Consider the following 15,629-nt stretch of genomic DNA (forward strand, 5'->3'; position numbering starts at 1 on the left):
ACCCCGCGAGTAGGTGGCAGCAAGTCACTGTTAATAAGCGAGTCATTGCGAATGAACCGAATCATTTAAACAAGTGATTCATTCAGGAACAAAATGCTGTCATGTTGCTCAAAGACGCAAAACAGCGCTGTGGCTTTGTTTGGAATTATTTTTTGTTGGCGAAATAGAGCACTACATGCAATATGGTGTCTAAAACGTAAATATCTTATTCTTAAACTTGTTTATTGAACTGTTGCATAAAATCAGTAACACATTTGTAATCATGCTTATTTTTAGAGGTGAAAACTGGCACGCTTCGTGTGATATTGACTAACTTTCTGTGGTATTTTTATGCATAACTGTATGGGGAGTGTGTGTGTGTGTGTGTGTGTGTGTGTGTCACAGAGAGAGAATGAGACAATCAACATGAATGGTGCTTAGTCTTTCACAAAACATAGCTAACTTAGGGACATCATAACTAGCAACCATATTGATTTACGGTCTTAAATACAGGGTTTCTACAGGATTTTTTAAACTCAAATTTAAGACCTTTTTAAGACCTGCACAAATAAAATTAATACCACATGAGCGGGGTAGGGCAATGTCTATAGTACCATATTAATCTGTAAAATTACTGTAAATAGCATAATTTACAGTTCAGATACAAGTTTTCACAAAAACAAAAAGTTTTATAAAATGATAAACTTCTAAATGCGCGCACGCGCACTAGTCTAACCTGCTAGACTTCACATTATGCATGCGTTTTGTTTGCTTTTCGCAATATACTCGATAATATCAAATTGCACATCGTTATAACAACAATTACGATATTATCGCAGACCATACATATCGCACACTATAATATTTAGATTTTTATAATGCATTGCCTTCTTATCGATCCACCAGTTCACATTTAAAGCTCTGCGTGTTTGCAGGGTAAAAACATGAGTCGATTTTCGCATTGGTCTGAACTCTGAACAAAACAAGTTTTATTGAAAATGCTCATTCATTCTCTGCCAGCAGGAGCTATTTTTAAGAAAATGGATGAGTCAAAAGTATTAATTACTATATTAATTTAAACAATTATTAACAATAAATTATTATATCAATTAAATAACATAAATTAGGGGTGTGCGATATTGACAAATTATATCTCGATAATTTACAGGGATTTTATCGATAACGATAATTAGACAATATTTTGCTGAATGTGTTATTGTGCTGATATCTTATCTATAATTGTGCTGACAGCTGACTCCTGAATTTTTTGATATTCTTCACATTCTGTGTGGTCAGTTCACAGCAGTGATAGAAATTAATCATTTCCAACCAGTTTTATGGGCATTTTTACCTTTAAGCCATTTTTTCTAAAAGTATGTACTATTTTTTGAGTCAAATTCTCGCATTTGGGCTGTTACCAAGCAAATGAAATCAGTATCAACAAAATGTATCTTAAATCTTTAGCTGCATTAGAAGTGGCATTTAGATGCATTTACACACAACAAGGAAATATGGTGTCTAAAACTTAAGTCTCTTAATATTAACTTGTTTATTGAACTGTTGTAAGAAATCAATATCACATTTGTAATCATGCTGACTTTTGGAGAAAAAAACTGCACTCTCCGTGTGATATTAACTATATGAAATGATATAAATATATAAATTTTCTGCCCCGTATCTTTGCATTTTAATAGACTGATTAATGCAGTGAAAGAACGCACTCTAAATGCGCGCACGCGCACTAGTCTAACCTGCTAGACTTCACATTATGCATGCGTTTTGTTTGCTTTTCGCAATATACTCGATAATATCAAATTGCACATCGTTATAACAACAATTACGATATTATCGCAGACCATACATATCGCACACTATAATATTTAGATTTTTATAATGCATTGCCTTCTTATCGATCCACCAGTTCACATTTAAAGCTCTGCGTGTTTGCAGGGTAAAAACATGAGTCGATTTTCGCATTGGTCTGAACTCTGAACAAAACAAGTTTTATTGAAAATGCTCATTCATTCTCTGCCAGCAGGTGGAGTGTTTGGTAGAAATATAACTGTTTCCCCGGTAACAGCAGAACAAAGCAGTGCAGCACCGGACTTTGAACCTGCAGCGCTCATGTTTATTTAATGAAAGCATAGCCTTTTGAAGTTTAATCGTCACATTCAGCCATATCGCAATTCTGGTCTTTCCGTCCCCAAATTTAAGACCTCTTGAAATTATAATTAAGACTTTCCTGTACAATTGAAGACTTTTTAAGGCCTTAAATTTGATACAACTAAATTTAAGACTTTAAGACCCGCGGAAACCTTGTAAATATTGTTTATTGTTTATCGGGTTGTGCGTCAGTAATAATGGTCCGTGCGGAAACACAGTGTTCAGTGTGTAGTTACAGTAAATGGTCTAAACGAAGCCTCGAGGCAGATAATTTGCCTCGATGATTTTTTGTGAGTTACTCGAGGAATCGTTTCAGCCCTACTGGAAATGACCGTTTTATTTTGATTATGTTGTCAAAACACGCAATAGTGAGGTAGTGTTGATACTATTTCCTATGCAATGACGTTAGCCAATCATAACTGTGGCTGATTACTGAGAAGGACCCGCCCCTTAAAACAGGCTGTTTTAGAGAGAGGGTCGGAATGAGGGTTGAAAATAATCATTCTCCCCCATATTTATTTATTTTTTTTTTTTTTTGGTGCAAAAATCTTTATTAACATTACAAGTAAACTTCAAGGGACATATTAAAATAATTTAAAAAATCCATGTCATGAACCCTTTAAGACTTTTTCAATGGTGACACTTTCATGAGAATTAATCACATTTAACAAAAACCAATGTTATGTATAAATACTTTGCAAAGTCTAATCTTTACAGTAATAAGAATTTAAGGAGAAGAAATGCTAAAACAGAGCATTTGAGTATAGATATGACCGATTTAGGTTTTGTGAGATTGACCCGACTGCACTCTCCTGATCTGAACCGTCTCACCTGGTTGTCGAGAAGAGGCTGCAGCATTGCACTCGCAGAGCCGCCCGCTTTATAAGTGTCTCTCTGGTAAGAACCAACCGGATCAAAGCTATAAACGGCACCTCGACCTTGAATGAAAAAACAAATGGACTATTTAAATGGACAATTCTGTTAAAAAAGGTGTGTATAATAAAACGTTTGTACATTTTCTGAGCTAGAGAATTTAAATAATATTTTTATCTATTTTAAAGGAACACTCCACTATTTTTGAAAATAGGCTTATTTTCCAACTACCCTAGAGTTAAACAGTTGAGTTTTACCGTTTTCGAATCCATTCAGCCGATCTCCGGGTCTGGCGGTAGCACTTTTAGCTTAGCTTAGCATAGATCATTGAATCTGATTAGACCGTTAGCATCTCGCTCAAAAATGACCAAAGAGTTTCTATATTTTTCCTATTTAAAACTTGACTCTTCTGTAGTTACATCGTGTAATAATCAAGGAACTTTGCTGCCGTACTATGAGTGCAGCAGGCGCAATGATATTACGCAGCGCCTGAAAATAGTCCCCAGCTAGGTAACTTCCAAAATCCTAATGGAATATGATAGTGGAGTGTTCCTTTAACATGTGAAAGCATCTTTGTCAATCTCCATTCCCTCTGACAAACTCACCCTCCTCATCGAGGCCACCGATAATGTTGTAGACATAGTAAGGGAAGAAACGCTTCCCGTACAGGATGGTGGACAGCATGGCAGCGATAGCGCCACTTGTCATGTTCTTGTTATTCGAATGCTTGTACATCTATAAGGGAAAGACTGAGGAATCATACTGCTCATAAAACATGTCTGTGCCATCCTGTCAGCGCTGACTGAACATGATCTGACCAGAAAACATGACGACAACTTCCAGTTTCCTTTCTAGGTTGTCATCAAACCCACCTTCAGTCTCGCCTCGATGATTTTGGTTAGAGTCAAGCAGTCGCCATGGAAACCACTGCAGCCAATCACTGTAGTGTCTGTCCTGTATGGGAATATGAGCCAGAGAGATCGGGTTCATAAACCTCTCCATACGATTACAGCTAAAACAAAGCAGCACAGAATGCACTGATATTAACTTGTTACTTGGCCATTAACCCCTTCAGACCTGAATTTTTCCCACTGAGCAAAAAAAGAAAGAAAGCATCCCCACTTGCTATTGTGACATCTCTATACCCAGGTTTCATCTTGTGACCGTTTGATCCATGTGATCACAGACACAGAGACTCACAGTTTGTAGCATTTGGGGGAGTCTCGGCTGTGGATGCTGTATCCCTCACTTAAGCGCGTGTCTGAAGCCACCAGAGCGAAGTCTTCACCCGCCACCGCCAGCACAGTCCTGAGATGATGAAATAAACACAAAACATACATTATCTCATGCAACAGCACAATTCAGCGCTCTACAGATTTACAGCTCATAGTGAGGTGTGTCAGCACATTTGACTTAAAACTGTGTGTTCTTGAAAAAAGGTTAAAATTAAGTCATTGAATTGTTGTGTACGTATTCTGTTTTCTTTGTTGTCCAACTAAATGATCAAAACTTGTTCGGCCTTCTCTGAGCGCAGTGAGATGACATGGCAGTTTATCTCAGCAATGAAATAAGTCTGCAGAAATCAATAATAATACACCATAAAATATACATAGCATACTGATACTTCAAATATCAGACGATTTGACTAGTTTTGGACTGAGAAAGTATACATCAGTCTATGCTTTTCCGGTTAAATGCTGCATTTCTGATAGTGAAAGTAAAATCTGTCGCACTGTGCTGTTACACTGTGATTGTACTACTGCGGCTGAGTTTAGCTCTCGGAAAAGAGTATTAGTGAAGCAGTGATTCACTAAACAGAGTTTATGTAGAGTTTCTGCTGTGGAGCGAAGCGTCATGTTCTCCGGCTCGTGTGCTGAGACAGAAAGCGGCGCTTCTTAACTTACCCTCCGTTGAAGGCATAAGGAGAGAACTTGTGCTCCACTGGACCGGTGTAGTGATGCTCCTTCATCTGTCCATTATCTCCAAAAGCCCGAGCAGAAATCATCATGAGACTCCCGCAACAAAACTCGCTGTATCACCGCAATATGGCCGCCGGAAGTTGACAGGTCCTTTGTTTCCGGTGCGCTCACGTCATCCACATTTGCGCCGTCTGCTGGAAGCGTCGCTTATTCTCAGCCAGGTGCCGTGAAATTTGAACCTACCCCTTACAATAACGCAGATACAGTAATTATTGTTGTTCATCGTGACAAAAATGACGCCATATTGATGTGCGCATGCGCAGTAGCCGCGCTGTATCCCAACTAGGCTTAACCCATTAACCGCTAGAGGTTTTTGAATAATAGACCACGAAACAAGTTCTCACTGTGCTTCATTGCGCTCAAGGGCCAGGAAAGTCCCATGTGAGCAGGGTTAGTATTAATGTGAAGACTTTATATTAAATATAAATATAAAATATATATAAATATAATGTCTAATATTATATTATTAGACTGCATATCATTGCTCTTTTGTTGGTTTTGATTCCATTGTCCTCATTTGTAAGTCGCTTTGGATAAAAGCGTCTCCTAAATGTCTAAATGTAAATGACTTTATATAAAGTAACGTGACACAGCTTTTAATAGCCTACTCATACAGTAAAGCAACTATTGTAATATGGCTTATGTAGTCGAGAAATCCAAATGAACCACTTACATAAAATCTAGTTTTTAAAAAAAAATGTACATTTCTATATATTTTAAGAAATAGGCTAAACGTAGGCTATCTGTAATTATTCATATTTTGTGTAATCCAAATATTTTCAAATGAATTCTTTATTTAGGCTATATTATCCAGAGTGAACAGGTCTCACTTCCACTTCCCCATTTATTTATTACTAGTTTATCTATATCTAACCATCATAGAATTTGTAATGGGTTATAATGGAGTTGTATTGGTTTTACTGGAAACTGTAATGGTGACTGTTGGTCTTTACTGGTAATTGGTCGCCTTCTATTGGTGGCTTGTTAAAACCAATAAATCCTAATGGAATATGTCCCAAAACACATACAGGAAACCATTTTTAATGGTTTAAATGGTTAAAAGTTGATGATTTGTATTAATGGAGACCATTAGAATTTCTGTGTTGGTTTCTATTGTTGTTGTTGTTTTTCAGCAGGGTTGACTGATAAATGAAAATACCAAACGAGATTGATAAATAGAGAAAAATTATCGAACCAGTCAAACATACTGAAGTGGTATCATGTCAAGTGATTGTCACACAGAAACAACATTTCACAGTCACTTTCCAAACAATGAATACAAGCAGAAGCAATTAATCCAGGCGAGAAAGTGCTACCACCCCTAATTGAACTGAAAAGACAAATGCGCAGAGCGCTGGAGTGCTCTTTGTCATCTGTGACCTATCAGCAGTTCCTGTGCATTGCATGCATTGCTGAAACGTGCATCATTAGCTACTGATGAATACAACCATATTTCGGTAATTGAACACCCATGAGGTTGAGCTTTGGGTGTGACAGACACCTGCAGGCACCTTCAGAACCTGTCCATCCAGGGAGCGCTGTCTCCACCCTCTTTGCTGAGATGGTAGTGTTTCTTGAGTCATGGGAACATTCGGTCTGTAAACTAATAGAGCTGTGTCTCATCAGCTGCCACAGAAAACCCACACCCACCAATGCACCCCATAAACTGCTCAGCTCTGATTCACGGCAAATCACGAGCACAGGAGTCAGAGAGCACTGTACTTTCTTCATGGGCGTATTCAAAGGGTGGACGTATGATTTCCCTTGAATTATTCTGATTAGGCAGTTTCGGAGCTTTGAAAATGATTACGCCCTTTGATTCATGCAAAAATTACCAGATTATTAGACAATAGATGTCTCAGAAAACATGCACACGATTTTATGAGCTATAAAGTTTGGATTTGCAAGGCCATAGTCCTGTTTCATTACATTTGTTTTTACACAGACTATATTTTTTGGGGGAACAGCTATATCACATTCAGACAGCACATTTAGAAAAAACCTGTAGTCTTGCGATCAACACCAGGTTATCTGTTCAGGATTTGAAAATGACCGTTTGTAATATAGAGATTAACTGAATATTGATGACACAGTATACAGTAATTGCAGAAACTGACTCATTAGATATTTTCATGACGGGTTGCTTAAATTAACTTTCCCCATAATTCAGAAAATTTCATACTTTTCTTGAGTGTTCTGTGCTTATGCATCAACATGTATTGTAGCTACAGTAAATCTAAATCTAAAGTATTAAAATGTTGATAATTGTATAAAAAATAGCATTTGTTTCAAATTAATAAAGTACTCTTAAAGGGGTCATATGATGCGATTTCAATTGTTCCTTTCTCTTTGGAGTGTTACAAGCTCTCGGTGCATAAAGAAGATCTGTAAAGTTGCAAAGACTAAAGTCTCAAATCCAAAGAAATATTCTTTATAAAAGTTAAGAGTCAACCACACCTACCTAAAACGGCTCGTTCTAACACGCCCCCACATATCTACCTCACTATGTGGGAAGATTTGCATAACGCCGCCCAAATGTTCACGCAAAGAAAGAAGGCGTAACATTATTGTTGTTGCCGCTGCTGCCATGTCCTGAAGACGCTGTGTGTTTAGTTGTGAAAGCGAAACTACTTTGTTTGGTCTTCCAAAAGAGGACACGACTAGAAATCAGTGGTCAAGTTGTATTTACAACACTGTTCCAGAACAGTTCAACCCAAATATTCAGATGTGTGCAGCTCATTTTATGGAGGACTGTTTACTGATCCTGGTAGAGTAGACTACAATGCCGGCTGTTCTGACTCACAGACTGTAAGTACGTTTTCATATTTAAAGAATTTGCCACTGATGATTCAAATGTGAGTTTTGAGCAGTGTAGAGTAGCGCTTGTTGTTTGTCATTTCTCCGATCACAAATGCAGACAGGGTTTTATGTTTACGCGGAGCGATGCAACGCGTAAAAAGACAGTATAAGTCATTATAATCCATAAGTATGTCCCCACTGGATGCAACAAATGCCTCGTTTATAATGGGTTTTATTGGTTTTGTCAGTATGGTAGGGGTGTAACATTTCCGTGTCACGCTTGAGGTATTCGGCCAATCACAACGCACTAGATAGCTGGCCAATCACAGCACACCTTGCTTTTCAGACCGATGAGCTTTGTAAAAATCAATTTTCATGATTCCTTTCCTCAGTGAAGCTTACAAGAATACATTTAAAACAGTTATATTGCATATATCTATATTACTATTGTAAATAACTGTTTAGTTTATGTTTTAACTATCTTATAAGATGAAAGCAAACTGGATCTAATCAGGACAGAAAGAGTGGATGGCCCAGATACACAATAAGAAGAGGACAAGTAGGCCTGTAGAAACAGACCCAAGAAAGCACGGGATGAAGCTTCATCTTCTTAATTGCAAGAATATATACAGTACAGGTCTGTACATAAAGTCTGTGCATTGCTGTCTTATACAATAAAACACTGTATTCAGAAGTTCACTGTAGAATGAATGTAGGTTGGGTCATTTTATTTCTATATCACAACAAATTACTGCTGAAAATATATAAATACGCCGCATTGTGAGATTCTATAAATAATTGGCCAAAGGGCATATAGGCACATGCAAACAGAAGAAATATAGAATAACTTAAGATTGATTTTAGCTCAGTTTATTCGTTGATTTTGTTTTGTAAACAGAGAATCCAGAATAATCTGTTTATATAAAGACACCCCTGCTGAAAAAACAAAAAAACAATAGACACCATCACAAAATTTGCAAGTTTTCACTGGTTATAATATTGGTTTTACTGGAAACTGTAATGGTCTCTGTTGGTCTGCACTGGTATTTGGTCACCTTGTTAAAAACAATCAATCCTAATGGAATATGTCCCGAAACACACGACAGAAACCATGTTTAATGGTTTTAATGGTAAAAAGTTGATGGTTTGTAATGTTTGATGGTATTTCTGTGATGGTTCTATTGTTTTTTCAGCAGAGACAGCTAATCATTGGGATTCTACAGCTCAGAAACTTCACAGTACGCAATAGCTGTGTAATAGTTTATTGTCCATTCAAAGTGAAATGCTGCAGTGTTAAAGAAAGTCAACATGAGTCACTTGAGTTGCGCCATCCATTCAAACAGGTCGAGCCTCTCCAGATCGGGTTTCACTGAAGGGTGGAGCTCTGGGAAAGTTTCAGATAAAGACTGGCCAGAAAACTTTCGGAGAGCTTCTTCACACTCGCGTAGGAGACACAAAACAGCGTTATCGCACACAATGTTTCGTTGTGGAATCTCGTATCCGAGGTGCAGGTGGATCCTGCCTCTGCTGCTGCTGTTTGCCATTATTTTCGACATTATCGCCATCGCAGCGCAGTCTGGATGGGTGGAGGACGAGGGCGCAAAGACGCACTACGCCAGCATGTGGAAGCAGTGCCGAGGCCGCAGCGAGCAGTGGGACTGTAAATCCCTCATGGAGTTCCGTGAGTGTTGGCTTAAAGTCCTGAGAACGGCTGTGATGCAGTGTTTAAGGCTTTCAAATACAGCAGAAATGAAGCGTTCCCCGAAAACCAAATGAAACGGGAGGAAAACTGTGTTCCTTTGTTTACGCAGCCTTTTCTGTATTCATTTAGAATTTTAAATACATAATTATAAAATAAATAAATAAATAAATAAGCAGCTTTCTGTTCAGGTCATGGGGTCAGGCTGAGCTAATTAGTAGCTATGTCACAATATAATGCTATATAAATATAAAAATGTAATAATAAAATGTTTGCATCATGTCTGTGCTAGTTAGGTTTATATGCTTATTTTGTGTGAACTGTTTCTCATTCTGAAAGCTTATAAATTCTTCATAAAGCCAGGTTTTGTTAGTTTATGTTTTGTTACGCTTATTCAATTAGAAAATACATAGAGATCAATTAAATTCTGATAGACTATTTACAGCTGGATAAACTACACTAAAACATTAGAATATGTTTAAAATATGTTTTATGTTGTTTTTATTTTTGCAACATCTATACCCTGGGGGATATGGAAATAATTGATGTCAGTTTAACAGTTTTCAAAATTTGCATGGCATATATCCAGTGGAACCAGTTAAATAAATGGGAGGAGACCATTGACAGCTTTGCAAACACTTTTAAGCTCCAGGCAAAACCTGTCATTTTTGTTCTTGCACTCTTCCCCTTATCTTAGCTGTTATTTTCATTAGTTTGCCAATAGAACATGTTTAAACCGAGGCCTATCATCAGTAGAGATCTGTCCATTTCTGTCAACATTATTTTTGTAGAAATAAGATGCTGTGACGTGCTCTTTATGAACACTAGTGCATTTAAATTATTCATAAATGGATACTAGTCTACATATGGTGATGCTGAGGTTTATTTGGTTAGCATTTAATATTTCTTTAAATCTCTTGTGTTATATGTTAGTAACTGGCATGAAAAATACAATGATGACAGTGTCGATCAAGCAGTTTTTTATTTAAAGCAATTCCTAAATAAATACCAACGATCATTCATGTCTGAGTGATGAATTGACTTGAAATAGAGTTAGAGCAGATAATACTACATAGTTGCATAAATCATACTTTCTTTTACCCTCAACCACACCCTTCCTCCCCCAGCGCTCTCTGGGTGTGACTGTATTCACAGTCTTCTTGGAGCAAAAACACATTCCTCTCTCGAGTGTTAGGAAACCAAGCATTGTCTCTACAAGTCCTCACAGCAGCACCGAGTCACGACTGACTGAGTGAAACTAGTTAAACACTGCAGTCGATCTGTTAATGTGTAACCATCCATGTTACAACTCATCGTGGAAACACCTCTTGTATTGGTTCTGCGTCCCTAAAGTTCAAGTTGATTAGTAAAGAGAAATGAATGCAAACACAATCATTGCATTCACGGTGCCTTGTTTATTACATGTTGTCTTTGTGCAGTTTTTTTTTAAAAAGTCCCTAGAAATGTTAAAACCAAACTTGTGACTTAATATTAACTTTGTTTTCTATAGCGCTCCTATAGCGCCCTTAAAGGGATAGTTCACCCAAAAATGAAAAAAACAAAAAAACAAAACCTGTATGAGTTGCTTTATTATGTAGAACACAGAAGAAGATATTTTGAAGATTGCTGGTAATCAAACAGTTGGTGGCTGCCATTGACTTCCATAGTAGGAAAAAAAAAATACTATGGAAGTCAATGGCAACCAACTGTTTGATTACCAGCAATCTTCAAAATATATTCTTTTGTGTTCAACATAAGAAAGCAACTCATACAGGTTTGCAACGACATGAGGGTGAGTAAATGATGACAGAATTTTCATTTTTGGGTGAACTATGCCTTTAAAGGAGCTTCTCAAAAGCGCTTAACAGTGTTATACATGTAAAATTAAAACAGGAATACAGAATAAACAAGAGAGCACAGGAAGATAAAACAAACAAGAGACCGCAATATGATTTTAGATGAGTTTTGAAAATCCTATAGCGCCCTTAAAGGGATAGTTCACCCAAAAATAAAAAAAACAAAACCTGTATGAGTTGCTTTATTATGTAGAAAACAGAAGAAGATATTTTGAAGATTGCTGGTAATCAAACAGTTGGTGGTTGGGTGAACTATGCCTTTAAAGGAGCTTCTCAAAAGCGCTTAACAGTGTTATACATGTAAAATTAAAACAGGAATACAGAATAAACAAGAGAGCACAGGAAGATAAAACAAACAAGAGACCGCAATATGATTTTAGATGAGTTTTGAAAATGCCAAGAGACTGTGCTTCCCGAATTTCAACTTCGATTTCAGCTGTTGACCCACCGATTGTCTATTATTCCTTTATCTCTTCACCGTACTGGGATACATTAGTGTGACTGTGATATCACATATCACTAAAGGTCTTCTTCTTGGTTCTCCTTCCAGCATGGGCCCAGGCAGTCGCCGCTCTGATGATCATAGGCCTCATCATCCTCGTCATCGCCTTCATCATCTCATTTGTGGCTCTCTGCTGTAGCCTCAACATCGCTCTGCTGCCTTTAATCGGAGGCTTCCTTATTTTGGCTGGTAAGACACTTTCTTAACTAGGGATGTAATGATTAACCGCGAGCCGGTTGAAAATCGATTCAAATATGTGACGATTCAAATCGGTTGAGATGCTAAACAAATCACGATTCATTTAGGGGTAGGAGTTTATATGAATGTACTGTATTTATAATTTGTCTTAAACCTCATTTTGTAAAAAAAAAAAATCTCGAATCGAATCGAATCGTGGGTTGAGTGAATCGTTACATCCCTATTCTTAACGTATTAATCTGTTGGATATCAGGGAACCGGGGCTGTTGTCACATTCAGATTGGCCAAAATACTAAATATGAGTCCAGTCCATGTGGGCTTTGAATCGAACCCCTTTCTGAGGAAGTTCCACAGCAAGAGCATTTCCTTCACTTTGTCTATTGAATGCTTTCTAAATAATACATGGATGCTGGGCTGGCGGTGTGTGATGGGATAAAAACGTGTGATGACAAAAAACAGTAGAGATTTGGCTGTACTGTTGTTGGTGTTTCAGTGGGCAGGACGGCTTTGGGTTATTAATACAGCGGTTATAAACAATACATGGCGGAACGCATCCCAAACAAGTTGAGACAGAGAAAGACTTCTTATGAAGGGGTGATGTTAGGTGCAGTGTGACGCAGAGTTTACACAGACGGTGCTTTTGTTTTGCTGTCGCTCTCACCACTCCCCCGTTCTCTTCACTTGCATTCAGGTGAAAGTTTTGTTCTCCGTCGCTTATTCGTTGCATAGCCTCTTCTTTGTAATTTGTCTTTTATTATTTTTACTAGTCATGAATTTTTGTTCTTTAAATCCACCCTCTCTGTTTTCAGTTTCATTATGAAATGTAAGCTAGCCTGATCTGATAACTCAGCGTGCTCCCTGTGTGAACTATACGCCTGTATCAGCAATACTCCTTCAGTTTGAGGTGGAGTTTATGACGGCGCTGTTGCTGGAAGCGTCAGACGCAGCCCTGTGTGAAAGTTCCCTACTAGTCATGAATTTTTGTTCTTTAAATCCACCCTCTCTGTTTTCAGTTTCATTATGAAACGTAAGCTAGCCTGATCTGATAACTCAGCGTGCTCCCTGTGTGAACTATATGCCTGTATCAGCAATACTCCTTCAGTTTGAGGTGGAGTTTATGACGGCGCTGTTGCTGGAAGCGTCAGACGCAGCCCTGTGTCCCTACACACCCAAACAGGGCTTGGCCTTCGCTGGCATGTCTGTGCAACACTCGCAGATTCGCCCGGCTCGCCCACAGAGCTTTAAGCTACTGATTAAACATTTTTATGGACCAACACAAGTCTGTATTAGGTGCTGTTCATAAAACACTTGTTGTTGGACACCACAGGTATACTTAGCCATCCATTTTTCTTGATTTTTCAGAGCACCTTTTTGTTGGCCAAAAACGCATGAAAATGTGTGAATGTCATTGCATAAGACAAGAAAATATATCAAAGCGCATGGCTACATTGTTTTCAGATGCCTCAAGGAGGACATTTAATAAAAATAGGATTGTTTGCTTTGAAATCAGAGTTGACAGATGAAGTGTGTGATAAAAATAAAAGTATTAGGACACTTACATAGTTATGCTATGAATCATGAAAACATTTGATTTCAGAACTAGCGTCTCTTTCTAAGCTATGGATGTTTGAATGCAAGATGTTGGCATTAATGAGTTGGATTCCTAGTGAAGTTGCTTTGGATTAAAGCATCTGGCAAATGTAAACGAAGTCAGTTCCCCTCAGGTTCACACAGGTGTGCTACCTTTTACCTTTGGCTATGTTCTTCTAATGTTTTGTTTCTGAACAGCGAGCCTATTGTTTTATCGACTGAATCCTAAAAGTGTGCTTACGCTGTCTGTCTTTCAAATAAATCCCGCCTGGTTCGGTATTTTGTAAAATGGCGACTTTCAAACAGTTTTAAGTGTAACTCGAGTGTTCAAATACTTTTAGGGTCACTGTAACTGACCTTTTTTTGTTTTGTTTTTGAACAAGAATAGTTGCAAGCTGTGCAGTGCACATCTGTTGTGCTGTGAAGTGACTCCGCTTTCTCTCGTTCCAGTAATCGTGCAGATAATCGCTCTGATCATCTACCCTGTCAAGTTCAACGAGCTGATCTATGAAGGTTATTACGACTACACCTGGGCATACGGCTTCGGCTGGGGGGCCACCATCCTGATGCTGGGTTGCGGGATCCTCTTCTGCTGTCTTCCTCGCTATGAAGAAGATATTTCCGGCATGGCCAAGCCCAAATACATCTACACCTCTGCCTGAAACCCCATACTCCACCTCTCATAAAGGACAAAGTTAAGCCACCCAAGCCTAAAAGTCAGTGCTCGCCGATCTCCAAAAGCATGGTCATCTTCCCAAACCAAACATAGCACCATACTGACTTTGATGAGGGCTGTCCGTGCCCTTTTGTCTAACTTTTGGGACTGATGCAATTAACTTTTAATTATTTTTTTATTAATAATAATCATTCACAAACAGACTGGGCTTTGATGTTTTTGTTTATGTCACTCAGCACAGATTGAACTCCACAAAGCATTATTCCAAATCTCCATATTAGACCGTTTACATTACAGTGCCCTTCACATATTACATGTAAATATAATTAATTCCAGTAAGTAATCACATTAATACATCTCATGTAGTTTGCTTAAGAATTTACACTGTAACATGAACACTGCGATTTAAAGTGTGACTGAGTTTGGTTATTTGTATATTTCTTGACCATCTCTACATATATCAGCATTAAGAAAATATTTTTATGACGTAACTGTATTTTTACATTAATGTATCATTCCATGTCAGCCTGTTCTTGTTTCTCACAGTAGCGGCTGCGCATGCTTGATTGCACACTTCCCTAAAGTGCTCTTACTGGCAGCGAGGAGCTTTGTGTTTGGCTGGCCAAAGTGAAGTGAACTAAAGGGTTTTTTTCCTAATCGTGAGCTTGGTTTTATAGTAAAATTGGTGAGCAAGTGGATACAAATACCAAACACAGCAACCTGATGTTTTTCTGTTTTCATGATATTGAAACATCTTGAGGTATTCATGCCTTGATCATTTAATTTCAATTAGTCCGTTTGATGTGTATGTGGAAAAAATTTATAAAAAGTACTTGGCTTGTAAACTTTGCAAAATTGTAGTGTTTTTTTTTTTAGTATTCTGCTAGATTATATTGTTTTGTTTTGTTTTTTCATTTTGCCATTCTTTTGTGATATGAATATGAATACCAATCTTCAATAAAAGGGAGCCTTGCTGTTAAGACACCAATCAAAACTGTTTTTTTTTTTGTTTTCTTTTTTGTGATCTTGCTGCTCTATTAATTTAATCCCACCGATCACAATAGTGACAGTAAAAAGGTTGTCATTTATAAAGCTCTAAAATCCTTACTGACTGATTTTTTTTGTGCACTTCCTGCAAATATGGAAAAATAAAGGGTCTCAATCAAATATGTGCAGTTTCACATGATTAGTGCAAATTGTCACATGACCAGAGCAGATTACTTCCTGTTTGCACCTTGAGAAGATGATGGCTGCATCAAAGCTCCAAAGTATGTTAACATGAAGATTTTTTTACACATTATCTTTAAGGTGTCTA

At 37.8% G+C, this 15,629-nt stretch overlaps 2 protein-coding genes across 2 annotated transcripts in view; one reads left to right on the top strand and one right to left on the bottom strand.

The window, feature by feature from the left end:
* Positions 1 to 5,131, bottom strand: part of LOC107701973 (proteasome subunit beta type-1-A-like) — an 8,340-nt gene extending 3,209 nt beyond the window's left edge. Inside the window, exons 1-5 of the mRNA XM_016504147.1 lie at positions 4,920 to 5,131; positions 4,216 to 4,323; positions 3,888 to 3,969; positions 3,621 to 3,750; positions 2,974 to 3,080 (exon numbers count right to left, since the gene is read on the bottom strand). Coding sequence (XP_016359633.1) covers positions 2,974 to 3,080; positions 3,621 to 3,750; positions 3,888 to 3,969; positions 4,216 to 4,323; positions 4,920 to 5,023 — 531 coding nt within the window. The 5' untranslated portion in view covers positions 5,024 to 5,131. The remainder of the gene's footprint in view (positions 1 to 2,973; positions 3,081 to 3,620; positions 3,751 to 3,887; positions 3,970 to 4,215; positions 4,324 to 4,919) is intronic.
* Positions 5,132 to 9,191: 4,060 nt separating this feature from the next.
* On the top strand, positions 9,192 to 15,308 carry LOC107701975 (p53 apoptosis effector related to PMP-22-like). Its single transcript, XM_016504148.1, has 3 exons — positions 9,192 to 9,474; positions 11,899 to 12,039; positions 14,089 to 15,308. Exons 1-3 carry the CDS (start codon positions 9,270 to 9,272, stop codon positions 14,298 to 14,300), a joined length of 558 nt encoding a protein of 185 aa, XP_016359634.1. The 5' UTR covers positions 9,192 to 9,269; the 3' UTR covers positions 14,301 to 15,308.
* The last annotated feature ends 321 nt before the right edge of the window (positions 15,309 to 15,629 follow it).

This window comes from Sinocyclocheilus anshuiensis, unplaced genomic scaffold (genome assembly GCF_001515605.1).
Source record: "Sinocyclocheilus anshuiensis isolate Anshui unplaced genomic scaffold, SAMN03320099.WGS_v1.1 scaffold526, whole genome shotgun sequence".
Classification (NCBI taxonomy): domain Eukaryota; kingdom Metazoa; phylum Chordata; class Actinopteri; order Cypriniformes; family Cyprinidae; genus Sinocyclocheilus; species Sinocyclocheilus anshuiensis.